The 26,249-nt window shown below is 55.1% G+C and overlaps 1 protein-coding gene across 4 annotated transcripts; it reads right to left on the bottom strand.

The window, feature by feature from the left end:
• Positions 1 to 2,830: 2,830 nt before the first annotated feature.
• Positions 2,831 to 26,249, bottom strand: PLIN3 (perilipin 3). Of its 4 annotated transcripts, none has more exons than XM_034996565.1 (9): positions 26,211 to 26,249; positions 23,063 to 23,145; positions 18,685 to 18,883; positions 18,431 to 18,513; positions 15,023 to 15,099; positions 13,269 to 13,555; positions 7,823 to 8,022; positions 5,840 to 5,965; positions 2,831 to 3,639 (listed from the first exon to the last, which is right to left on the bottom strand). In XM_034996565.1, the coding sequence occupies exons 2-9, from the start codon at positions 23,126 to 23,128 to the stop codon at positions 3,295 to 3,297; spliced, it is 1,383 nt and encodes a 460-aa protein (XP_034852456.1). In that variant the 5' UTR covers positions 23,129 to 23,145; positions 26,211 to 26,249; the 3' UTR covers positions 2,831 to 3,294. The 4 variants fall into 4 exon arrangements, with proteins under 4 accessions (XP_034852456.1, XP_034852457.1, XP_034852458.1 ...); XM_034996566.1 differs by having other exon boundaries at positions 2,831 to 3,636; XM_034996567.1 differs by lacking the exon at positions 15,023 to 15,099 and having other exon boundaries at positions 13,269 to 13,554.

Raw genomic sequence — 26,249 nt, 5'->3', positions numbered from 1 at the left:
GGTCTGTACCTTTAGATCCCCCCTCACCCATTTCTCCCACCTTCCACCCGCAATGTTTAATCTTCAGATCCAGCAAAAGGGGATACAGCCAATTCTTTTAACCATCCACTTTATGTATGTCCAAACATGCATGAGGCATTAAGAGCAGTGAGCATGGGGGTCTCGAGAGGGAAAGGGACTGTGCCAAGCCCTTTCTATCCACCAGACAGAGAAGAGGCTTTTCATACCCACTCTACTGAGTTTCAGAGAGGTGACCTGGCCAACTCCCATGGAAAGGGGTAGAGCTGAAATTTTCCCTTGGGGCTGGTTTCAGAGCCTACATCCTTATACGCTGCTCTCTAATCTCCCCAAGCCAGGCTGGGCTCTTTCCATATGTGTTTTCTGGACAAGTTACTGGAGTGAGCTAAGCAGGTAAGAGGAGCATTTAAGGGTTCACTTCAGAGGGTCCAGCTCCTAATGGGGAGACCAAGGAGAGTGCACATCTGCTCAGAGACCTCCCAACTTCCAGAAAAAAGCCAAGGTCAAGATCAAGGTGTGCAGGAGACCCATCTTGCCTTCTCCTGTACCTGCCATTCCTTCCTTGGCCCTCCCCATTGGCAATCTGGCCACCCCCCCCACACACACACACACAATTTGACAAACCAAGAGCTCAGACAAAAGGGAAGACTCTCCCACCTCCCACCCCACCCTTTATTTTAGAGGGGATCTCCCAGGGCCATCGACATATTTTTTTTTACATAAAGAAAAGCAGTCTTTCGTCTGTCAGAACGGGAACAGACACAAAGGAATAGAATGGATGTTACTTGTGACAAGGGATGGTCCCCTAACGACATCATGATGACTTTATGATAGAATGGGGGCGAACGTGTTTAAACCCACGAAGTTAGTGCTGACTTGTCGTGAATCAAGAGCTAATCAGTACACCCCATTTGCGGAGGGAGCCATGGAAGATTGAAGAGGGGCAGCCCGCCCTGTAAGTTCCTCCAGCAAGTCTGGGTGCAGGCAGGAAGACAGGAGCCCAGACCAGCCTGTCAGACCCTTACTGGCCAGGAGACTTTGAGGAAACGATCTGATGTTCCCTGCCTCAGTTTTCCCATCCACAGTATCGGAAGCTCAGTGCACCCAGCCCAGAGGGTTGAGATGAGGCTGAAGCTAACATGGGCCGGGTGCTCAAAGCAGCGCCCGGGTCCCGGTAACACCCAATGCTAGCTTAGTGTTGTTAGGTGCAAAAAGAGACTTGCTCCCTGACAGATTAGTGGGGCCATATGGGGAAACTCGGGGATTCATTTAAGCAAAAACGCAGAAAAAGAAGTGTTTGGGGTGAAGCCAGCTGACTTGGTGGTTCTCACCAGGGGGCCATGTCTGAGGACACCCGTGGTGGTCACGACTTGGGGGACGGGTAGTGCCTTTGACATCAAGTGGGGGGGTGCTAGGGATGCTTCCCGACACCCAGATGCCCAGGGCGGCTCCCAGAGAGCGACTCGGCCCTGATGTCAGAAGTACTGAGGGGGAGACCCTAAGAGAACCTAAGTACCAGGTTTTTCAAATGCGCAGTCCTACACGATCTTTGCTCCAGATCTACGTGGAAGCTGGTCTGGGATGATGACGCTGAGGGCTAGAGAGGCCGAGGCCCGCCCAGGGTCACTCATGAGGGGACCAGGGAGCCGGCTGGTGCACACACGCCCCAACCCCAAGCAGGAGCACGGGACGCCAGCCCCTGGGAACGTGCAACAGGCAGAAGGAGCAGGACTGTGCCGTCACGGACGCAGCGAGGGAGGCAAGCCCCCGCCTGGCACTGTGCTCCTGTCCCTTCAGCCGTAAAGTGGGGACACCTAACCCACAGAGCAGAGGCGATTAAGAGGGTTGGCGTATGAGGCGAGTGGGACAGCCCTGGGCCAGAGTGGGCACGACAAGAGGATTCGGTTTCAGTGTTTTCTAAGGAGATGTGAGCACAGCAGTGGGAATACGGCCAGTCACAGAAGGGGACAGAAATTCGGGAATCTCCCAGCTGGGGTCTGTCCAGGGACAACCTGGAGTTCCCTGGGCCCGGGATGAGTACCCCAGGGCTGCTCTAACAAAGGAACGCAGACTCAGAGGCTGAAAACACCACAAACCTATCACCTCCCAGTTCTGGAGGTCAGAAGTCTGCAAGGAGTCTTATGGGGCTAAGATCAAGGTGTCGGCAGGGCTGGATCCTTCTGGATGTTCAGGGTTGGGGGATCCTGTTTCCCTGCTTTCTCCGGCTTCTCCAGGCTCGGGGTCCCTTCATCCATCTTCAAGGTGAAGAGAACATCCACCCATCTCAAATTCTAACCTCTGCCTCTGTCCTCACACCCTCTCCGACCGACCCTCCAGCCTCCCGCTCATAAGGAACCTCATGATGACGTTAGGGCCCACAGGGATCCATCAGGACCACCCCGCCCCCCATCTCCAGATCTCTCACTGAATCCCAACTGCACAGTTCCCTTTGCCATGTGAGAGACTATATTCATAGATCCTGGGGATCGGGACGGGGACATCTTTGGGGGGAGCTTGACACACCATTCCCCGGTCGGGGAAAAGCAGCAGGCCTTCTGCTCCTGCCAGATCCCTCGGACACGACACAGGGGGCAAGACTCGTTGGGGGGGGGGGGGAGATGAAAGACCCTCACGCCCTGCTCTTCTCCTGTCCGAGAACTTCAAGCCCCACTCCAGGTCTGGCCCTGTCCTGTTCACATCCTTGTGAGCAGAGCAAGGAAGGGGCCAAGGCGGCCATACACGGACCCTGCGTTACTCAGCTCCTGGGGGAGGGAGCACGCACGTGCACGCACGCACACAGCCCACACTTAGCTGCAGGTAAAATTTATTAAGGCAACACTGAAGCCTCAGGCACCTCAGCCCCCCTCTGCTCCAGAACGGGCCTCAGCAGCTCTGCAGCCACCCCACCCCCAGGAGGCCCACTTCGGAGGCCAGAAATCCCAAGTCTGTTAGCTAAAGGCTAATACCCAGGGGCCCTGATGCAGAAAAGGAGGCAGGGATATAAGAAATCTGTCCCTGGTTTTTAAGAAAAAAGAAATTGGAGAACATTTTTTTTTCTGGAAACCTCCCCCTAATGACTGAGGAGGTGAGGCTCAGGACACGCTTCCTCTGAGCGCACAGCGGTGGAGGGACTGGTCAATTTTCAGCTTCCTGAGGTGGCAGCTAAGATAAGCTGGGGGCGTGGGGAGGGACGCATGTTCCGAGGGGGCAAGGGGGTCCAGTGCTGGGGCCAGCCCCTCCGGGAGAGACAGTCCCTCACGCCTCCTCCTGCCCGTCCTATTTCTTCTCTTCCGGGGCTTTCTCAACGACTCCCGGGGCGAAGGGTCCCACCAGCCACATGATGGGCGTGTTCTGGGCCACGTACTCAACTGTGTGGTCAAGGGCCTCTCGGGCCTTGGCCACCTGCTCTCGGCTCTGCATCAGGATCGTGCTGGACAGGTCCTGGAAGGAATGGATGCCAGAAAAGGTGGCTTGGAGGTCCTCCACCTGGTGGCGAGCCTGCTGCACCTGGTCCTTCACGTGGCTGGGCAGCCCCTGGATGCTGGAGCCCAGCGAGGCGCAGGTGCTCTGCAGCTGCTGGACGATGTCCCGGAACATGGTGAGCGTCTGGGTCTCCACCTGCTGAGAAGGGGCGGACGATCAGGACCGTGCGCTTTGGGGGCAGCTGGATCCCAATTGGGGGGGGGGGGGGGGGAGAAAACAGGGCTTCTCCCGCCAACCTTCCGGAAAACCTCTCTCTAGGAGAGCCCATCCAGGATGGTGGTTTGGGACGCCAGCTCTTTTGAGTTTTGAACCACGTGACCGATGTACCAAAATGAAAAAGAGGCAGAGACATTTCTCCAAAGGAGAAATGCAGCTGGTCAACAAGCACGTGCAAAGATTCGACTTCACTAGTCGTCACGGAAACATAGCGCAGCCCCACGAGGTGGCGCCTGCTGGGCGAGCAGGATCAAGACGACGGGAGTGGCAAGTGTTGATACGTTGCTGATGGTACAGTCACTTCGGAAGACAGCCTGGTGGTCCCCCCAACTGTCCCAACTACAGAGTTACCATACGACCAGCAACTCCACTCCTAGGAATCCACCCAAGAGAAATGGAAACGCACGTCCATACAAGGCTGGTTCACAGGGCATAGCAAACGGGAGGCCAAGTGGAGACAGCCCGTATGTCCATCACCTTGTAAACGGGTAAATACACATGACCCACCAACACGCGGGTGTGTCCCTCGGCCACGAGCAGGAGCGAGGCGCCCACACGCGCTGCCCCGGGGACGGACGCCGAGCCCACGACACTCAGGGAGGGAACCAGACACAGAAGGCCACACGGGGTGTGAGTCCACGTGGGTGACACGGCCAGAACAGGCTCATCCATGGATGGGAAGGGGGCTCGTGGGGACCGGGGGCTGGGGAGGACGAGGGAGTGACTGCTGATGGGGACAAGATCTCCTTTTGGGTTGGTGGGAATGTTCTAAACGGATCGTGGTGATGGTCTCACAACCCTGTGAATACACTAAAAACCATGGAATTGTACAGATGGGTGACTTGTAGAGTACGTGAATCATAGCTCAATAAAACATCTTTTTTTTTTAAGTACAAGATACTGCATTTTCTATCTCGTTTTATTAAAAAAAAAAAAAAAGGTCTGGAGGAACTTTCCAGGCAGAAGCCATACGTGGTAGGAGAGACCGCAGCGTAATAAATCAGGACCTTAACCTCCTTCCCCAGGGGAAGAGGGCAGGCTGGGCGGCAGGACTTGGCCCTGAACCCATGACAGAGCGCTCTGGACTTGAACGTGGCAGGGAGGTGCCGACCAGAGTCAACATCGGCATCATCTGGTCACCACGCTCAGCACTGGGGGGAAGGGAGACGGTTTTAGGTGGTTTGGGTCTGAATGCTAACAGTTTTGGATTTAGAGATACTGGTCCTAGCTGCATAAATACCAATTGTGTAGTGCTATGTGTACTTGACATAGCAACCCAATTTTTTTATATAGGAGTATAACACAGATCAGAAAATTCACCCGTGTAAGTGTGCAATTCCATAGTTTTTAGTGTATTCACAAGATTGTGCAAGCACTACCTTCATCTCCAGAACATTCCATCACTCCCCACAAAGAAACCTCACCCCCATTAAGCAGTCAACCCTGCATTAAGCAGTTGATCCGTTCATCCAAGGGACACCTGGCCCGTCTCCTCCACTTTTGGTGACCGTGAGTCCTGCTGCTGGGAACACGGCGTGCGGGTTTGGCTCACTTTGCCCGAAGAGCCCTGCAAGTCTTCATCCCATTGACAGATGGGGAAACCAAGGCCCAAGGAAGTTAAGCTGAGAAGCTATAGTGCTAGGTCAGTCCTGAGACCGAGGGACGTTCATAATGGGCATGAAAGACACGTGAGGTACTGACTCAAGGAAAGTCTCTGTGAGCGATGGTGGAAGCAGTGAGTCTGAGCATGGCAGGAGAGGCCGATGCATGGCACAAATGGGAGGGGACCAGAGGACGTTAGTGAGAAGTTGTCACCAGGAGCAAAGCAGAGGAGTATGGAGAGCTCAAGACACCGAGATAGGAGAGAAGATAAGTGAGACATGGCTTAGAATTTTAGTAGGTTGAGAGGCGTCGCTATCAAGTGTCCCACAGTTTAGAAGCAACACCACACCCAAGAGAGAAAATCCAGGCGGGCTTCCTGGAGGAGGTGCTGTTGTGTCCTAAAGGCAGGGAATGGGAGGAGAGGCTGGGGAAAGTATTCCTGGTAGGTAGGTCCATCCAGCAGAGGCATGGAGAGGGAAGTCAGGGCCCTAAGCATCCCACGGGTCCCCCAACCTGGTACCTCTGGTTTGGCTGGGTTCTCCTCTGTGCCCTGGAGCTGCTTCTGGTTCCAGTTGAGCCACATCTGGTGTAGTTTCTCCTGGCCCTCCACCAGCTTCTGATCGACTCCTTGCTTGACGGTTTCCATCTGGAATAGGAGAGCAAGGAGAGAGAGTGACACAGGAGAGAGGCTGCCTCCAGCACCTGACCAAGGTCGGCAGAGCCCCGCTCACATCCCAGGAGAGGCCCACAAAGTCCTCCTTTTATCCAAGATGAGATGGTCCACGAAGGCGAGGAAGGTAGGGGGGATGCTGTTCTCAGACAGGCTTTCCACCACTATGGTTTCATCACCAACATGCGCATGCACCATCTGTCATGTGCAAAGGAAGTGGCCAAAATTCTCCGCAGCTCCTCCCATTTTGTCTGGTTCTCCTTGTGACTGGGCCCAGGCCACAGGACTGGCTTTGGCCAATGGAACGTAAGCAGGAGGAACGTGAGCAGGGTCGTAAAAAGTGCTCCAATGGAATGTTATTCAGCCTTAAAAAAGAAGGGACCCTGACACCTGCCATGATGTGGAGGGACCCCGAGGACACTGGGCTCAGTGAGAGGAGCCGGACACCGAAGGACACATCCTGCAGGACCCCACTCCCAGGAGGTCCCCAGAGGGAATCCCGTCCACAGAGACAGCGAGGAGAGGGTGGGAGCCAGGGCTGGGGCAGGGGGTGGGGAGTCTGTGCTTCATGGGGACAGAGTCTCCGAGTGGGGAGATGGGAAGTTCTGGGGACGGAGGGTGGGGGTCGTTGCACGACAGTGTGAATGTGCTTAACTGAGCTGTGCACTGAAAATGGTTATGATGGTGAATTTCATGTCATATGCAGTTTACCCCAATCAAAAATTTAAAAAGAGAGACGGGGCGCCTGGGTGGCTCAGGCGTTAAGTGTCTGCCTTCAGCTCAGGTCGTGATCCCGGGGTCCTGGGATCGAGCCCCGCATTGGGCTCCCTGCTCCGCGGGAAGCCTGCTTCTCCCTCTCCCACTCCCCCTGCTTGCGTTCCCTCTCTCGCTGTCTCTCTGTCAAATAAATAAATAAAATCTTTAAAAAAAATAAAAAGAGAAACAGGAGAGCGCACTGCGTGGAGGAAGCTAAGCAAAGAGGAAGATGAAAGGAATTCAGCTCTTTAGAGAAGAGACAAGAGAACATTGGTGGGGAGGGGCAGGATGTGACTGCAGACAGGCAAGCGGACCTTTCTGGGGTGATGGCATTGTTCCACTTCTTGATTGGGGTGCTGGTTACATGTCTGTTGATGTCTGTAAAACTCCTCAAACCATATACTTAAAAACAGCTGACTTTTGTAGTCCCCGAATTACACCTCCATAAAGCTGACTTTAAACAAAACCACCACCAAAACGCTGCTCACGCTTTGCAGGTCATACTCGAGCAGCACGTCGGTCCCTCAGACGACGGCCGGGAGAGCCTCCGCTGGCCAGCTCACCTGTCATGGGCTGAATTATGTCCCCCCGATTCCTCTGCTGGAGCCCTGACCCCCAGGACCTCAGGATCTGCCTGTGGTGGCATATCCGGTCTTTAAAGATGCAATGAAGTTACAGTGAGGTCACTGCGATAGCCCTACTCCAATGTGACGCGCGCAGAGGGACGCCCCGTGAGGACGTGGGGAGAAGACAGCCTTCTGCACGTCCAGGAGAGAGGCCCCCCAGGAGGACCCGGCCCTGCGGACACCCTGATCGCAGACCTCCCGCCTGCAGACCTGCCAGACAGCCTCTGTCGTTGAGGTCCGCTGGTCGGGGGTCCTCGGAAGGGGAGCCCAGCCTTCCAGGACCGGGGCCCCGCCGGCGGGCTCGGGCAGAGGTGCGGGGGGGCGGGGCCCCCGGGCTGGGGAGGGGCGGGGCCCCCGGGCTGGGGAGGGGCGGGGCCTCCGGGCTGGGGAGGGGCGGGGCCTCCGGGCTGGGGAGGGCGGGGCCCCCGGGCTGGGGAGGGCGGGGCCTCACCAGGCTGAGCGCCTGCGCCAGCTGCACCAGGGCCTCCTGCGCCCGCTGCCGCGTGAGCTGCAGTTTGCCCAGCGAGTGCGCGTAGGCCCGCTGGCGCAGCCGCTCCGAGAGGGAGCCCAGGCGCACGAAGTAACTCTGCTCCTGCCGCTGCTCCTGCACCGAAGCGATGTCGAAGCCCTCCAGGGACGTGGCGAGGCGGGCTGCGAGGAGGAAGGCGGGAGAGGCAGCGTGAATTTCAGGCCCGGATGCGGCGGCGCACGCGTGCAGCTCGGGCTCGTGGGCGGGCGGGTGGGCTTGTTCCCCATGCCCGGGGTCTTCCGTCCCGGGGCTGCCGCTCACGAGCCGGGAAGCCTTGGAGCGGAAGAGTCCCCTGCCTTGCTTTTCCCCATCTGCGAAATGGGTATGATGGGAACCGAACTCCCCAGGATTAAGAGGCCTTGCACTAGCGTGAGGGTCTGCAAACCAAGGCCCTCGGGCCACATCTGCCCGGCCTCCGGTTTTGTACCACGCCTGAACACAGCCCTGCACGTCGGTTATCTATTCCTACGGCTGCTTTCAAACTACAGTGGTGGGGCGCCTGGGTGGAAGGGCCCAGTCTCCACTAAGCGCCAGGTACCTCCACGGCTAGCGTCCCCGACCCCATCACAGCGCTCAGCTTATCCAGGGACTGAGGTCCCCCCGAAGAACCGGCCCGTGGGGGGCCAGCACTAAGCGTGAGCTACAGCCAGCACGCCGAAGCCTCAGGACCAACGGAACAAAACAAAACACAAAGGAGCGTAAAACAACTCGGTAACTATTTTTATAGTGATCACGTGTTAAAACGTTAACATTTTGGGGTGCCTGGGTGGCTCAGTCCTTAAGCGTCTGCCTTCGGCTCGGGTCATGGTCCCGGGGTCCTGGGATCAAGCCCCGCATCGGGCTCCCTGCTCAGCTCTCCCTCTCCCACTCCCCCTGCTTGTGTTTCCTCTCTTGCTGTCTCTCTGTCAAATAAATAAAATCTTAAAAACAACAAAAAAATCAAACTACAGTGGTTTGTGGCCTCTTGGCCCCTGGACACTGAAATATTCACTGTCTGCTCCTTTGCAGAAAAAAGCTGATCATTAGTACCCGGCACATATTATATGGCCTATCTTTCACAGGTTCTAGGTGCTTCGTGTGTATGTTCTCTTTAAACCCAACAACTCTATGAGGGAGGCACCGTTACCCCGTTTTTACAGATGAGGAAATAGGGACTCGCAGATGAAATGACTTGCCTGAGGTCACGCAGCTAGGCAGTGGCAAGTCAGGATTTCAAGCCAGGCCATCTGACACCATGTTCTTAACCATGATACTCCGCGTGGGGAGAAGTCTGAGCCACGTGAGAACCGTCTTAACAGCACATAAGGAAAAGTCAGGACTGTCTAGTCCAGAAAGAGCCCATGACATTACAATAGGGCAGGATGGAAAACTGCCTGTCCTGATGATTTTATCCTAGTTTATCTGCTCCTTTTAAACTTTAATGTAGTAGGTATAAGCTTGAGCTTTGTAAATAACCTGATATGGATTGGACTCCAGACCTCCTAACTCACTGGCTTTGTCATGCTCTATAGCAGGGGTCCGCAAACTGCAGCCCCCAGGCCAAATGCCACCTGTCTCTATAAATAAAGTTTTATTGGCACACAGTCACACCCATTCATTTACCTATCGTCTATGCTTCTGTGTTAACAGCAGACTTAACTAGTTGCAACAGAGACTGCCTGACCCAAAAAGCCAAAAATATTTACCATCTGGTTAAGAAAATGTTTGCCATTCCCTACTCTACACGAAAGTGATTTTGCCAGTAAGCCTCAGTTCCCCCTTCTGTATGACCATCCTAGTCAGAGCTGCCTGAATTGTGAAATTTGGACTATCTCGTACTCAGAAAGGCACCCAAATGAACATTTAGTCATTTTTTGTCATCAATTTATAGTAGATTGGTACGGTGTCCTGTTTTCAGTAAGTGATAAAGTTACCTTTCTAAAAGAATCTGGAAAAGCTGATTTAAAGAAGTGTATCAAAGAAATACTAGAAGGAACAGCAACATGGGACCAGGGTAACACGGATGTGCCCCTGGTCAGGCAGGAAGAGCCTGGCTGTTCAGATAAGTAAGTGAACTCTCTACTTCAGCCACATATTTCTGCATCTCCTTTGGCCAGCCACTGTTCAGAAACAAAAGACAGTGGAAAAGCAAGGAACAAAATCCCACAGGCAGTCACTGACCTGTTGCTCAATCAAGGTAAGCCTTCAATCAGGGGATTTCAGTTGTTCTTTGAACATTACAAATTCTGGAAGAACATACTCTAACCCAGGGGTTGATAAAACGTTTTCTGAATGCAGCCAGACAGTCAATGTTCTTGTCTTTGCAGGCAGTTATACCGTGCCTAATGCAAAAACATTCACAGACAACATGCGTGCAAATGCATGTGGCTGTGTCCCAATAAACCTTTATTTACAAATGCAAGCAGTGGGCCAGATGTGGCATGGGGGTAGTCAGACACAGTTGGCTAGGGATGAGGATGTCATGGAAGAATCATTTCACGATGACATTTAAAAAAAAAATTAACTACAAACACTTGGGATGCTCAGAGGAAGACAAAATAAAAGCCTGCACCTTGAGAAAAACAGATCTTCCCCATTCTCCCACCAAAGGTGGGTTTGCAGAGCCTGACCCAAACTAGCAACGTTCAGAACTTCTCCATGGCCCTCTGGGAACCCGGGGCTCTGCCCGTGGAAGTGAAAGCAGCTTTGTTATTTAGGCCCGGATGTCTGGCAGAGGTCTGGCATATCTGAGCAAGCCGGCAGGGCCCTGTGGAGTGGGCAGGTGCCCTTGGCAAAGGGGAGAACTGTGAGGAGGGAGGAAAGAGGGCTGTTCTCCTGGGCCAAGCCCCCGAGCACGTCTAGTTCTGCCCACTGCTGCAAAAACTCATACCTTCCCCCACTAGACTCTCCGCAGAACCACAAGCACTGGGGTGCACAGCAATTTCATCCTTACTGGGCGGACACAAAGAACAAATACAGGAGCGGAGCTGGTCAGATGGATCCGTTCTCTGCAGTGGCCTCCCAGCCTAGCTCAGGCGAGACCCACAGCTGGTTCTACCTGGCTTCAGCACCTACCAGGGGCAGGCAGCTCCCTTCCTTCCAGAGGCTTGGGGTTGGGTTTGGGACCCTCAAAGGACAAGTGATATGCCACGCTCAAGCCCCACGCTTCAGGGCTTCAGATCACCAGCCCGCCTGAGACATGGAGTTTCTCCAGAAAGCAAAGGACCACCACTTTCTACAGAGGATTCCCAGAGAGAGTCACAGAGACTCAGAGCCAACTCGAGGGGGGTCTCCAAGCAGCCAAAAGTAGCGGGACAAGGGAAAGGTCAATAAAATAAGTGGGTAAGATTGGACTATGTCGTGTGAATCTATGCACGAACACCTATAACATAAAACCCCACTACTGACAGTGGAGGAGGCTGGCGAACCAGCCCATGATGCCAAAATACATAAGGGAGAGAGCTAGCCACTTGCCCTGCTTTTCCTCCACCAACTGTACCTGAGCTCATCAACGCTGCCACAGAGAACCTTCTCCAAGACAGTTTTCCAGCTAACGGAGAAAGAAGGGATACTTAGAATAGCGATCCCAATCCCAGGCAAAGGAGGAGGCAGAGAATGAGGAGGAGGTGCTCAGCCACCAGGGAACCACACGATTCCCTCTGCATGAAGTTCCAGGAGAAGCAGGGTGTCTCACCCAGGAGGGGACGCGGGGCGGTTTCTGGGGACATCTGTGCTGGTCGCACTGGGGGTGCTCCTGGCATCGAGGGGGTGGGGCCAGGGATGCTGCTCTGCCCCCCACAAAGGATGACCCGGCTCAGAATGCCCACGGTGCTGCCATCGGGAACCCCTGATCTCATCTGTCCTCAGCTTTTTCCAGTTGTCCCAAATGTCTGGCTCCTCGTCCAAACAAACCAACTCTGGCCAAAGTCGGATAGAGCACGGTGTCTAGTTTACACGCAGCTTCACGGGTCCTTGCTGCCGTGGGCACCAGAGTCTGCACTGCGGCGTGGCGGAAGTCACGAGAGCCACGGGTACGAAGACATGACTGGACCACGAACAGGACGCTGCTTTGTCTCAACAGCCCCATCCCTGGTTTGTCTGTTTGTCTATTCCTGCCTCCAAGGGGACCGGCCCCCTTAACACCAGCGGGGACCAGCACAGTCCCCTCCACCCTGGTCCCCAGTCCGCCCTCCCCTCGGCGACCACCAGAGGGCGCCCGTGAGCACTCGAGTCAGGTCCTGCCTTCCTCTGCCCACAGCCCTCCAGGACTCCCACCTCTCTGGGGTAAGTCCAAGTCCTCCCCTGGGTCCCCTAGGCCCTGCACGACCTGCCCTGTCCCCCTCCCCATCTCCCCCTCGCTCTCACTCTGCCTTGCTATTCCTCTAACCCACCAGGCAGGTCCTACCCCAGGACCTTTGTTATCAACACTTCTCTCTGTCCTGACATCCACGTAGCTAGCTCGCTTGCTCGCTTGCTCGCTCCATTCATGGTCATGTCACCTCCTCAGAAACATCTTCCCAATCCTTCCACCTCAAAATCTCTCCTTTAACCTGATTTCCTTATACTTTATACTGTGAATTCCACAAGGGCAGAATTCTGTCCACTGCTGTGTCCCCAGGACTTGGCCACATGGCAGATGCTCAAGGAACATCCAAATGGACAAACGCGTGCCTGGGGGTGGGGATGGCAGAGAAGAGTCTGAACGCCTGCTGAGCGCCAGGACCCGTTCTGGACGTGGGACACAGCAATGACCAAGGCAGAAGAGGCTGCTTCGTGGAACTGATGATGAGTGCCAGAGACAAAAAAGAGCCCAGCCAGGAGGGGGTGGGGGCAGGTTTCAGAACACAGTATGGACAAGGGAGGTGGCAATTTTAGAGGCTTCACTGGGGAGGTGGCATCTGAGCAGAGCTGTAGGTAGAAGGGTGTTTAGGGGACATCCAGAGGATGTCTAGGGGAAGAATGTTCCCAGTAAAGGGAGCAGCTGGTGCAAAGGCCCTGGGGTGGGAGCATGGTCAAGATCAGCAAGGAGTCAGTGTGGCTGGAGTAGAATGAATGAGGGTAAGTGGATAAGTACACGGGGGGCGGGGGGAAGGTTTAGGGGAGGACTTGGGTTTCTACCCTGAGGGAGGTGGGAGCCCCCAAGGCTGTGGGCAGAGGCAGGAACCTGACTCAGGTACTCATGGGAGCCCTCTAGTGGTGACTTCAAGGAGCCAGACCTTGGGGGCCAGGGTGGAGGCTACTGCACTGGTCCAGGTGGGCGTTGACAGGGGCTGATCTGAGGGGAGGTGGCAGGGTTGAGATGGCACTGAGGGGCAGACTTAGGTGGCTGAGAGGGGTGGGAGGTCTGGCGGGGGTTGGGGGGGGTCCCAGGCCCGAGGGCTGCACTCACCCAGCTCAGCATCTGTCATGGGCAGGTGATTGTCTACCCACTCCTCCGACTTGCCCAGCACCGTGTCCACCCCGCTCAGCACCATCTGGCCCACACGGGAGCCCATGACCGACTGGACGCCACTGGTCACCACAGACTTGGTCGCATCCACACCAGTCTGCATGGCACCCCGAGTCACATCAACTGCCTCCGTCACTCGCGTGGCCACTGTGTCCTTGGCGCTGGACACAGCTTCTCGGGCCCCCGACACCTTGGACGAGACGAGCTCCTTGGTGTCGGCCAGAACCTACAACACAAGCCAGCATCAGCATCTTTGTCCTCCCTTTGTACCTGGGGACCCCTACCCCTGCACCCCAGCCTCCGGGAAGCCCAAAAGGAGGAGTTCCAGCTCCTGGATAACCCCGAAGGGTCAACGCAGAGTCTGGCAGTGAAGACCTCGAGCTCTGGAGTCTGGGGTGAATCCTGGATTGCTAGGTCCTAGCTGTGTGGCCTCAGGCAACTCACTCCTCTCTGTGCTTCCATTTCTTTATCCATAGTGTTAGGGGCTGCCGTGTGTTGAACCCTAATCCCCAGGACCTCAGAATGTGATTATTTAGAGATAAGGTCTTAACAGAAGAAATTAGGACACAGAGGGGAGCCCAGGTGATGACAGAGTCTGCAAGCGAAGCAGGGGCCTCCAGAGGAAGCAGCCCTACCAGCCTTCTGGGACTTCTGGCTTCCAGGACTGGGGGACAGGAAGTTCCTGGGTAAGTGGCCCAGCGGACAGATGTGATGAGTTAGACCAGTGCTTGGCTCAAGGGCTCCATCCGTGTGGCAGAAGAAACTTAGATACCCCTGAGAAGTGACCGCCCCATCACGCTCTGAGAATCGTAATCCTGGCTGGAGAGGCCATCCGTGTGCAAAGTCCCTTAGGGCAGTGGTTCTCATCTAGGGTGATTCTGTCCCCAGGGGATGCTGGGCACTATCTGGGGACACGTGTGGTTGTCACACCAGGGGGAGGGCCTGACGTCAAGGGGGCGGGGCCGGGGACTCTGCCCCGTCCCGACGTCAGTGGCTCTGAGAGGAGACCAGGACCAGAACTAAAGCGACGCGGAGGATGCATGCAGGTGTCTAATCATTCTGTCTCCACGAACTCCCAGTAGAACACAGTAACTACCTTCAACTCCCCACGACAAATGGGGGTATGTGCCCAAAACGTCACCGTGCCTGTGGACTTATTCCTAAAGCTTGTATTAAAACAGTAAAAACCGGGCGCCTGGGTGGCTCAGTCGGTTAAGCGGCTGCCTTCGGTCAGGTCATGATCCCAGAGTTCTGGGATCGAGCCCCGCATCGGGCTCCTTGCTCAGCAGAAAGCGTGCTTCTCCCGCTGCCTGCCTGCCACTCCCCCTGCTTATACTCTCTCTCTTTCTCTCTGTGTCAAATAAAGTCTTTAAAAAAAAAAAAAAACAGTAAAAATCAATACTCGGGACCAGCCAGGTGCTGTTCTGAGCCTTCAGGTAATGGACCCGCTTCCGCCCTTTAAACACCTAAGAAAGGGGCGCCTGGGTGGCTCAGTCGTTAAGCGTCTGCCTTTGGCTCAGGTCATGATCCCTGGGTCCTGGGATCGAGCCCTGAATCGGGCTCCCTGCTCAGCAGGAAACCTGCTTCTCCCTCTCCCACTCCCCCTGCTTGTGATCCCTCTCTCGCAGTGTCTCTGTCAAATAAATAAATAAAATCTTTTAAAATACACAAACACCTAAAAGGAAGGAGCGTACCCATTCCACGCACGAGAAAGTGAGGCCGGGAGGCTAAGCAGCCTGTCCGAGGGCTGTCTACGTGCCAAGGGCAGAACCTGGATTTTTTTTTTTTTTTTTTTTTTTTTTGAGAGAGAGAGAGAATGAGAGACAGAGAGCATGAGAGGGAGGAGGGTCAGAGGGAGAAGCAGATTCCCTGCCAAGCAGGGAGCCCGATGAGGGACTCGATCCCGGGACTCCAGAATCATGACCTGAGCCAAAGGCAGTCGCTTAACCAACTGAGCCACCCAGGCGCCCCAGAACCTGGTACTTTGACTCCACCACCTCTAACCTGGGTTAGCAGATAGTTACGGGGCTGCTAACTTTCTCTGGAAAAGGGCCACGTAGTAAATATTTTAGTCTGGCAGACCGACCGTCTCCAAGTCAACCCCTTGACTCTACCCCTTGTAGAGTAAAAGCGGCCCTAGAGGCCGGAAACGCGTGGGTGTGTCCACGTGCAAGGAAAACTATATTTAGCACAGCGGTGCAGGGCCGGAGCTGCGGACCCCTGGAATGGCTCTGGAATCCTGGAAGAGAAGTGGCCACAGCACATTCTGGGTGTTCTGCATCCGCACCTGAGGTTCTTGAGTCTAAGCCTCTGAGCAGCCCTCTCTGCATAGAGCTCTCCGGAAAGTTCAAAACCACACCACCCCCATCCTCACCCTTCTCAGGTGGCACCCCCTCTGAACACCTAGACCTCTCGTGTCCATGGGAATTCATTTCTTCGGGGTGGGAAAAGGTGCCCACTGGGCTGGCCCAGCGGACCACACCACGTCTCACAGAACCGGGGACCACTACCTCCTCCTGGGGCGAGCCCAGGGCGGGGGTGAGGTCACAGGAGTCCAGACAGCACTGCGCCTCTGAGCTGGGAACAGCTCTGTTGGATGACCTTGTAGAGCGTCACCCCGAGCTCATCCCTTCTATAAACAGAAGGAATGTTGGCCTCATGTGGTGGCAGGACAGGAGAACGCAAGCGCCCGGCCCTAAGGAGGTGGCTCCGTGGGGAAGCTTCTCCAGCCTTCTGTGAATTGGACAGTTTCCACCTTTAACGCCCAGCCTGTTAATGGCCTTTGCTGGGGAGACCCGCCTCCCCGGCTGCACTGAGCCCTGCATGAGCAGTGGGGGCCTGCCTCTGGGGGACGTGGTGTATAGCAGTCTCTGGCCGACAGGGGGCGCCCGATAGCGGGGGGGCCTCAGGGCAGAGCCTAGAACTGGAGTAGCGGCGGGCTTGCCCCGCTGCCCCTTTGGGGACCCGAGTTCTGGTGAGAGAAACTCGGATACGAAGAGCGTGGCCTCGTGTCCCACATGGCGAAAGTGGAGATTAAGTATCTACTCTGCGCCAGGCTAGCTGATGGGCGCCAGACAGAGCAACCAAGCAGTCTGTGCCCTCAGCCCACTTGGGAAGACAAACACGCAGTTAAAAAGCCCTTCAGGGCGCCTGGGTGGCTCAGATGGTTGGGCGTCTGCCTTCAGCTCAGGTCATGATCCTGGGGTCCTGGGATCGAGCCCCGCATCGGGCTCCTGGCTCGGCGGGGAGCCTGCTTCTCCCTCTCCCTCTCTCCCTGCTCATGGTCTCTCTATCTCTGTGTCTCAAACGAATAAATAAAAAATTAAAAAAAAAAAAAAATCCTTTCAGATGGCGTGGAACCTTACAAGCCCATACAACTGGGACACCCACATTCAGAGCAGCATGATTCACAAGCCCCAGAAGGTAGAAGCAATCCACTTACAGATGCGAAGATAAATAAACACTGTCCGTCCACACACTGGAATATTGGTCAGCCACGGAAAGGAAGGGACCCTGCCACCTGCCACGACGTGCAGGGACCCCGAGGACACTGTGTTCAGTGAGAGGAGCCAGACCCAGAAGGACACATCCCGCAGGACCCCACTCCCAGGAGGTCCCCAGAGGAGTCCCGTCCACACAGACAGAGAGGAGAGGGTGCGAGCCGGGGCTGGGGCAGGGGGTGGGGAGTCCGTGCTTCATGGGGACAGAGTCTCCGTGTGGGGAGATGGAAAGTTCTGGAGACAGAGGGTGGGGGTGGTCTCAGGACAGTGTGTGTGCTTCACGCCGCAGAGCTGTGCACTTAGAGATGTCATTAAAGATGACAAATTTTATGTTGTAGAAGAACTAATGTAACTGGTACACGAATGTCCAGCAGTATTTTAACAGCCAAGAAGTGGGAACCAGCAAAATGTCCATCAACAGATGAACGGATACACACAGTGTGTCCCCCACACACGGGCGTGTCACTCGGCTGTGGACGGGGGCCAGGCGCCCACACACGCTGCCCCAGGGACGGACCCCGAGCCCATGATGCTCAGGGAGGGAGCCAGACACAGAAGGCCACACGGGGTGTGAGTGCACGTGGCTGACACGTCCAGAACAGGCTCACCCACGGACAGGAAGTGGATGAGTGGTAGCCAGGAGTGTCTGGCAGGAAGGAGATTAACAGCTAAGGGATGTGGGGTTTCTCTTGGGGTGATGAAATGTTCTAAAACGGGTGGTGATGGTTATACAACGTGACTATACTTGAACCACTGAGTTGTAGACTTTGAATGAGCTCATTGTGCGGTCTGTGACTCACAGCTCAGGGAAGCCGTCGTGGTGGGTGCCAGAGTGATGCTGGCCACGGGCCACGTGCAGCTCTTCAACTTAAAATTGGTAAACTGAGTTCCTCGGTGACACCAGCCACATTCTAAGGGCTCCGTAGCCACGTACAGCTGGTGGTTTCCATACTGGACGGTGCGGACATCGGAGACAGTTCTGGACAGAGCTGAGCTAGAAGGACCTTCTTTAAGAGGGAAGGGAAGGCCTCTGAAGAGGCAGGATTAGAAGAGAGACCTGAAAGTCTGGTTCATGAAGAAGGAAGTGCACATGCAAAGGGCCTGGAGTAGGACTGGGATGGACGTGTTCACTGAATTTGCTTCCCTGGGCCTCCCCTGAATGAAAGTCCCACAACAGCAGGCACTCTGTTTCTACCCGTGTCCCGTCCACACAGGTACTGATGTTCCTCAACACGGACCACAGAGGCTGGCGGGGCTGGAGCAGGCCAGAGGAGGTGGGCAATGAGGGCTGGGGGGCTGTGGGGCCAGATCGGGGCACGCGGGCTGTAAGGACAGCCTTGGCTTCTGCCCCAGGCAAGGTGAGAGACACCAGGGGATTTTGGACAGATCTGACTGGTGTTTCGATCACTCCTCCAGGTGCTCAATGGGGAGCAGATTCAAGGTGGGGGTGGGGACAGACCGAAGAGGGGTCAGGGAGGAAGCTGTCATGTGGGTCTATTCTAATGGAAGCGGGGGTGGGACCACAGACTCCATCCCCCTGGAGGCCCCCACCCCCACTGAGCCCCCGTCCCCCAGGGGCTCCTGATGTCGGAGCTCAGTTACCTTCTCCGTATGCTGCTGCAGGATGGGCAGGTTCTCCTCCAGCTTGTCCAGCCCCCTCTGGGCGTACTCGCTGGCCGATGCGACTACATGGGCAAGACAGGAATCGTCAGTCCCAGCACGTGCGCACCCCTCGGGGCCTGGAAGGCCGGCCGGTGCTGGTTTGCGGCAACAGGGCCAGGGATGGGGCAGAACCCCTCCCCACACCCCCGGAACAGCCAAGAGGTAGGTCCCGGGCTCTCCGGGGCTTCACTCACTCTGTGGTTCCAGCTTGGAGAGGATGGGCTGGGCCCCACTGACAGCAGCCGCGGTGAGAGTCTTCACGCCCTTCTCGGCCGCGTCGCAGACGGTCTTGACGTGGGGGTGGCTCTCCTTGGTGGAGGTGTAGGCCGCCGACACCATGTCGCAGGTGGAGCTGATGAGGGGCATGCTGGCCACGCGGTCCACCACGCTCGGCTATGGGGACAAGCAGCTCAGCGGGCTGGTCCTGGGCCTCGGGTGCCCTGCAAGGTCGATTTCACTCCCGGCCAAGCAACGGCTCAGCCCATGCTTGCCTTGCATCCAAGTGGTTGCACAAGCCCATGGCACCTCCTCCACCTTAGCCCTGCCGCTCATCTGTTTGCACGTGCACTTGACACCCACTGCGGGCCGGGCAGACAAGAGCCCCACTCTCACAGAGCTTCGCGTCTACCACTGGGCCCCACAACTACGGCCCATGGGGCCCACACCTATTTTCTGATTCTTGTCTGGTTTTTCCTAACAGCTGAATCGAGAAGTTCACACATCAGTAATGCCACCATCTTACAACACACGATTCCAAGGTCTTTAGTCTTTTCGTTAGATTGTGCAACAGTCGTGGCTAATTCTAGGACTTAGCCATCACTCCAAGAAAAAAAAAAGTCACTCCTCATTCTCCCCTCCCCCAGCCCCCACGAGCCCCCTTCCCGTCCGTGGATGAGTCTGTTCTGGACGTGTCACCCATGTGGACTCACACCCCATGTGGCTGTGTGTGTCTGGTTCCCTGAGTATCATAGGCTCAGGGTCCGTCCCTGGGGCAGCATGTGTGTTTAATTTTTTTAATTGTGGTAAAATACACATAAAACTGGGTGCCTGGGTGGCTCAGTTGTTAGGTGTCTGCCTTTGGCTCAGGTCATGATCCCAGGGTCCTGGGATCAAGTCCCACATCGGGCTCCCTGCTCAGTGGAGAGTCTGCTTCTCTCTCTGCCTCTCCCCCTGCTCACGCTTGTTCTCTCTCAAAAATAAAATCTTTATAAAAAAAGACACATAAAACTTACCATCTTAACCATTTCAAGTGCACAGCTCAGCGGCATGAAGCACACTCACACTGTCCTGCAACCACCCCCGTCATCCATCTCCAGAACTTTCCATCTCCCCAAACGGGGACTCCCCACCCCCCACCCCAGCCCCGGCTCCCACTCTCTCCTGTCTGTCTCTGTGGACGGGACTCCTCTGGGGACCTCCTGGGAGTGGATTCATACAGTATTTGTCCTTCTGAGTCTGCTCATTTCACTAGGGATCGCATCCTCAAGGTCCAACCACGTTGTGGCAGGGCTCGATGCTTTATTCCTTTACGTGGTTAATACTCCATTGCTGGCTGGTTTTGTAAATGAAGTTTTATTGTTACACAGCCACCCCCATTCATTTACCCTCTAAGAGCAGAACAGTCATCGAGAGAGCCCTTCTGAGGCTCAGTTTCCCCACCCATCACATGGGGAGTCATTCCTGTCCAGTAGGAGTCACAAAGATCACTCGTGTGAAGGTGGCAGCAAGACGACTCAACTCACAGGGGCTGTGTGGAGAACTTGTGTGTGGACTCACTCAATCGCCAGTCCCGGGAGGTGGGGAGTGTTCATCCACTTTATGGAAGAGTTAACTGAGGTATGGAGAGAGTAAGTCACCTGAAGGCAGGTGGATCTGCTAGTGGCAAAGCTGGGCTTCAGGCTCAGGCCATCTGCCTCCAGGGATTACCCCGAGGCCTCTTGAGGAGTTCATCCCAAGTCTCCCCTGCAATCCAGCAACTCCGCTTTTAGGAATTTAACCCGGGACAGAAACACACGTCCACACAGGAGGCAAAGTGAATGTTCATGGCAGCCTCATTCTGAATGTCCAAGAAGTGGAAACAGCCCAGATGTCCACTGCTTGGTGAGAGGATTAAAGAAAATGTGGTAGGGCGCCTGGGTGGCTCAGTTGGTTAAGCGACTGCCTTCGGCTCAGGTCATGATCCTGGAGTCCCGGGATCGAGTCCCGCATCGGGCTCCCTGCCGAGCAGGGAGCCTGCTTCTCCCTCTGACCCTCCCCCCTCTCATGTGCTCTCTCATTCGCTCTCTCAGATAAATAAAAATAAAATCTTTAAAAAAAAAAAAAACAAAAAAAAGAAAATGTGGTATAAAGTATGTTTTTAAAAATTCGTAGCCTCGGGCGCCTGGGTGGCTCAGATGGTTAAGCGTCTGCCTTCGGCTCAGGTCATGATCTCGGGGTCCTGGGATCGAGTCCCGCATCGGGCTCCCTGCTCCTGGGGAGCCTGTTTCTCCCTCTGCCTTTCTCTCTCGCTCTGTCTCTCATGAATTAAAAAAAAATCTTAAAAAAAAAAATTCGTAGCCTCAGGGCATCAAGATGGGCTCACTCAGTAGAGCATGTGACTCTTGATCTCGGGGTCCTAAGTTCGAACCCCACGTTGTGCACAGAGTTTACTTAAAAAAGAAAAAAAATTACAGCCTCCAAATGGTCAATAGATACATGGAAGATGCTCAGCATCACAGATCAGTAGGGAAATATGCCAACACAACCAGATACCACCTAACACCCGTGAGGATGGCTACTATCAAAACGAAACAAATTAACAAATGATGGTGAGGATGGGGAGAAGTTGGAACTCTTGGGCCTTGTGGGAGGGAACGTTGAGAGGGCACAGCCACTGTGGGAAACAGTGTGGTGAATTAGAAAGAGTTACAAATAGAAATTACCCTATGAGCCCCCAATTTCACTTCTGTGTATATAGACAAAAGGATTGAAAACAGGGTGCCTGGGTGGCTCAGCTGATGCTCTCAGGGTCCTGGGATCGAGTCCCGCATCGGGCTACCTGCTCAGCAGGGAGCCTGCTTCTCCCTCTCCCTCTGCTGCTCCCCCTGCTTGTGCTCTCTCGCTCGCTCTGTCAAATAAATAAATAAAAACTTAAAAAAAAAAAGAGATGAAAACAGAATCTCTAAGAGATCCTTGGACACTCATGTTCAAAGCAGCATTATTCACAATGGCCAAATGGTGCAAACAGCCCGAATATCAGTCGATGGATAAACGGATGAACACAGTGGGGTCCATCCAGATAATGGAATACTAGCCGGCCTTACAAAGGACATCCTGACACCTGCCTCGATGTGGGTGGACCTTGAGGACAGTGGGCTCAGTAACAGAAGCCAGGCCCAAAGAGACAAATCCTGTAGGATCTCATTATGAGGGACCTAATGTGAAAGGTTCTACTTTCGCAAAAATGATTTTATGTTTCTACTTACATGAAACGTCCAGGAGAGGTAAATTCATAGAGAAAGAACATTAGTGGGTGCCAGGGACTGGGGGGAGGAGGGAATGAGACTAAATGGTAATGGAGATGGGGTTCCCATCTGGGGTGATGAAAAGCTTCTGGAATTCGATGGTGGTGGTGCTCATACATCATGAATGTACTGAATGCCACTGAACTGAACACTGAAAATAGTATATATATATATTTTTAAAGATTTTACTTTTCAACAGAAAGAGACACAGCAAGAGAGGGAACACAAGCAGGGGGAGTGGGAGGGGGGAAGCAGGCTTCCCACTGAGCAGGGAGCCCGATGTGGGGCTCGAACCCAGGACCCTGGGATCATGACCTGAGCCGAAGGCAGACGCTTAACAACTGAGCCACCCAGGTGCCCCAAAAATCATACTTATTTTTGTTATGTGTTATTTTACCATAATTTTAAGAAAGGAATGAAGCACCGACACCCACTACAAAGTGGATAAACCCCCCAAAATCGTGATGCTCAGTGAGAGAAGCCAGACACAAACGGGTCTCAGGTGGTTAGGACTCCATTCGAAATGTCCAGAACAGGCAAATCCACAGAGACAGACAGCCGATGAGCAGTTGCTGGGGGGGAGTTGGGGGGGGACGAGGAATGAGGAAGGAGTACTAATGGGGCGGGGTCTCTCTGGGGGGATGAAACATGTCCTAACCCTGTATGGCGTTGATGGCTGCAGAACTTGGTTGTTGACTAAAAACCACTCGGCAGCATCCTTCCCAAGGGTTCATCTTAACATATGCAAATGATATGTTAATAGAGTTGCTTATGAACTGTATATAGTTGTTACTGCAGCGAAGTTGTGAAGGGAGAGAGGAAATAGGGGTTGACTTCCTAGGATGACCCTCCAAGCACCTGCAGACAGGATAGCGGTGGGGGAGGGGGGAGGCAGGCGGTTTCAGAGAGGACCCCGGATCTCCCCAGAGCCTCCAGGGATTCCCAGTTCTGCCCCCACCCCCACCTGTCCGGGGTCTGCGTGAGGGCTCTCCATCAGCTGCAGAAAGAGATCGGTTGCCCCCCCCAAAGTGTGGGAAGCCTCACCCCACAGGTCCCAGCCCTCCCTCACCTGCTGGACCGGTTCTTCTGCTGTTGCCTGGCTGCTGGCAGTGGCTTCTGTCCCGTTGGTAGACATGCTTCTTTGAGTAGGCGCTGTGGTGGACAGACGGGCTAGTCAGGGTACAGCGTGCCCTGTCCCTCCCTCCAGGAGGAAGCCCACGTTCACAGCTGTCGTCCGACCCCTCACCCTGTTTCTTAGAGCCCTGCCTCTCAATTATTCACAAGCACCTGTGGGCCCATGCAGTGGCCGGAGCTGATTCAGCAGGACCAGGTGAGGCGGGCAGTCTGCATCCCTAACCAGCCCTCAGGTGCTGCTGACGCGGCGGGTATCAGGGCCGCACCTCTAGGGCCAACCCCACGGGCTCCACTTGGCCAACACTTCGGGGAGACACCTGCAGACACCTCTGCGGACAGCCATTTGCCAGTGGCTGCTTTTAAGAGTCATCAGCCCTGGGGCCCGGGAATCTTTTTTTTTTTTTTTTAAAGATTTTATTTATTTATTTGACACAGAGAGACACAGCGAGAGAGGGAACACAAGCAGGGGGAGTGGAAGAGGGAGAAGCAGGCTTCCCGCTGAGCCAGGAGCCCGACATGGGGCTCAATCCCAGGACCTGGGATCATGACCTGAGCCGAAGGCAGACGCTTAACGACTGAGCCACCCAGACGCCCCCAGGACCCGGGAATCTTGAGAGGATGGTCCCACACCTGTATTTCCACGTGGGCGGAGGTGTGTGCCTGTGTCGGCCACACGAAGAGCGTGGAAACACCCCGGTTCCCCAGCAGGAGGGCCCCAGGAAAACAAGGACCCAGCCCAGGGCAGTGGCCACAGGGTAGAGACCTACGCGTCACTGGCTGGACCAGGCTACTCCGAGACGAATAGTGTGCACGGGCTGAAAAATCTGTGCTTCGTTTGCACAGGGTCTTTAGACACAGGAAACTGTTAACAGTGACCACCTTTCAGGGAAGATCAGGTAGACGGGGCAGGCCTCTGACTTTTGAGCCAAATAGATAATATTACCAGTTCAAAAAAAAAAAAAAAGGTTAAGCATTAAAAACAAAACATAGGCACCTGGGTGGCTCAGTTGGTTAAGCGACTGCCTTCGGCTCAGGTCATGATCCTGGAGTCCCGGGATCGAGTCCCGCATCGGGCTCCCTGCTCAGCGGGGAGTCTGCTTCTCCCTCTGACCCTCCTCCCTCTCGTGCTCTCTGTCTCTCATTCTCTCTATCTCAAATAAATTAAAAAAAAAAAAAAATCTTTAAAAAAAAAAAAAAAACACCCCAGGGCGCCTGGGTGGCTCAGTCGTTAGCGTCTGCCTTCGGCTCAGGTCATGATCCCGGGGTCCTGGGATTGAGTCCCGCATCGGGCTCCCTGCTCTGCGGGAAGCCTGCTTTTCCCTCTCCCACTCCCCCGCTTGTGTTCCCTCTCTCGCTGTGTCTCTCTCTGTCAAATAAATAAATAAAATTTTTAAAAAAACAAAAACAAAAAAAAAACAAACCACCCACAAACCACGTCAGAGAGACCATGCCGGGCCTTACCGCAGACCAATCAAGTCAGACTCAGGAGGGAGGGCAGGGCAAGGGAGGCTCCCAGGTGAGGCTCAGGCCCACGTTCATAAGGTACAATGGGAGCCACCAGAGGTGCGCTCCGTTTTCCTGGCCAGGTGGGAGGAGGTGGGTAAACGGTCATCAGACTAGACTGCAGGAGCCCCAGCTCCGCCCACGCCGTACCGTGTTGGGCAAAGAGCCACCTCTTCCCTGGCCTCAGTCCTCTCACCTGTACAAAGGAGTTAAAGGTAGAACCTGCCCTCAGGGCTGGTTCCCCTGGTAATTCTGGGGTGAGCCTGTTGTGAACCCCTGACCTGGATTCTGAACATTTCCTTCTAGAGGAAGGGGGCCCCGCCCCCCAAGCAGAGCCCAGCAAAGTGCTAGAGTCCAAAGCGGCTCTAATCCCAGCTTTGCAACTCACTAGCAGTGGGAGCTTAGGAAAACAGCACCCTCTCTCTGAGCCTTGCTTGCCCCATCTGTAAAATGGGGATAACCATTCCCAGCTCCGAGTCCCTACAGATTGGCAGAGCGACATGGCGCGCTGAGCTCAGTGCCTCGCACATAGTAGGTGTTCAATAAACAGAACCATTTCACACAAGGGTGAAGCCAGCCAGGAATGTGCTTCTGCTTGGTACTAAGGTCCCCAAACTGGGAAGTGGAGGGAGGAGGCACGGCCCGGCCCTGGTGATCATCAGGAGTCAGTTATTCCCCTCACCCTCCCTGGAGCCTGAGCTCACCTGGGCATCTTGGAGGCCCATTCTCCCATCCCCTTTGCCCATCAAGCCCTCCTAGAGCGGGTTTAACCAAGGGCTGCCACTGCAGATGTCAGGACCCCACTGAAGTCCTTGGGGTCTGCAAGCTGTAGCGGCCAGAACGAGAGCTAAATGGAACCGGCTGCAGACGTCCAGCTGCACCCAGGGCACGCTAAGATACAACTTCCAAAGTTCCCAGAGACCGAGGTCCCAGGCCTGGCAGTTCCGGCACGATTCTGACAAAGGTCCCCAGCACTCAGATAAGGGGCAGGCCTTCCCAGCCGCCTTGAGCAATCCACTGGCCACACCCGCCTAAAGGAAGAGGGCGGGGTCTCCCCGCGAAATCGCCGCAGTCAGCTGGGGGACCAGAAACTCGGGCGGGGGAGGAGCTAAGCCCCCGGGCGGCAAACCCATTTGCCGAGGGGGGGGGGGGGGGGTCCTTGCTAGGCAGAAAGCCCCCTGATTGGGCGCTCTGAGGACCCAGGGAGGGTCGATTTCCTGTGCAGGATAGGCTGCGGCTCGCCTCCAAACTGCGTTTGCAAAGCAAGCACACTTTTAGCAGGGGGGGGATTTACCCCCCTCTTGATATTGCCACTTATGGGCTCTTTCACGCCCCCCCCCCCAACGAATGTCTCAGGAATTGGAAAAGGAGAGAGTTTGAAAGTTTGACTCTGCTCCAGGGGTTTTTTTGAGGGGGCGGAGGGGGAAGACAGGAAAGCTCAGCCCAAGCTGGAGACCCTTCCCCAGGCCGCAGAGACCACAAGAGCCCCCAGGAAGGTTCTCCTCGCTTCCTCCTGCCCTGGGACGCCCCGGGACTCGGCGGACCCCGCCCCCCACCTCAATCGGGCCCTCTCGTCTCACCGCGGTCAGCGGGACGTGCAGGACTCGACGGCCAGCTCC

Source organism: Mirounga leonina, unplaced genomic scaffold (assembly GCF_011800145.1).
Source record: "Mirounga leonina isolate KUSES-001 unplaced genomic scaffold, KU_Mleo_1.0 Mir_94, whole genome shotgun sequence".
Lineage (NCBI taxonomy): Eukaryota > Metazoa > Chordata > Mammalia > Carnivora > Phocidae > Mirounga > Mirounga leonina.
The sequence above is the reverse complement of the archived record's forward strand: the minus strand, read 5'-3'. Positions and strand labels throughout refer to the sequence as shown.

Excerpts from the sequence above, each read along its gene's own strand:
- PLIN3 (XM_034996565.1), bottom strand. The coding sequence starts at position 23,128 with ATGTCTACCAACGGGACAGAAGCCACTGCCAGCAGCCAGGCAACAGCA. Across the intron at positions 18,514-18,684 it reads CTCCAAGCTGGAACCACAGA|TCGCATCGGCCAGCGAGTAC; the intron begins GTGAGTGAAGCC and ends TTGCCCATGTAG. Across the intron at positions 15,100-18,430 it reads TGCAGCAGCATACGGAGAAG|GTTCTGCCCTTGGCACGTAG; the intron begins GTAACTGAGCTC and ends AAAAAAATCCAG.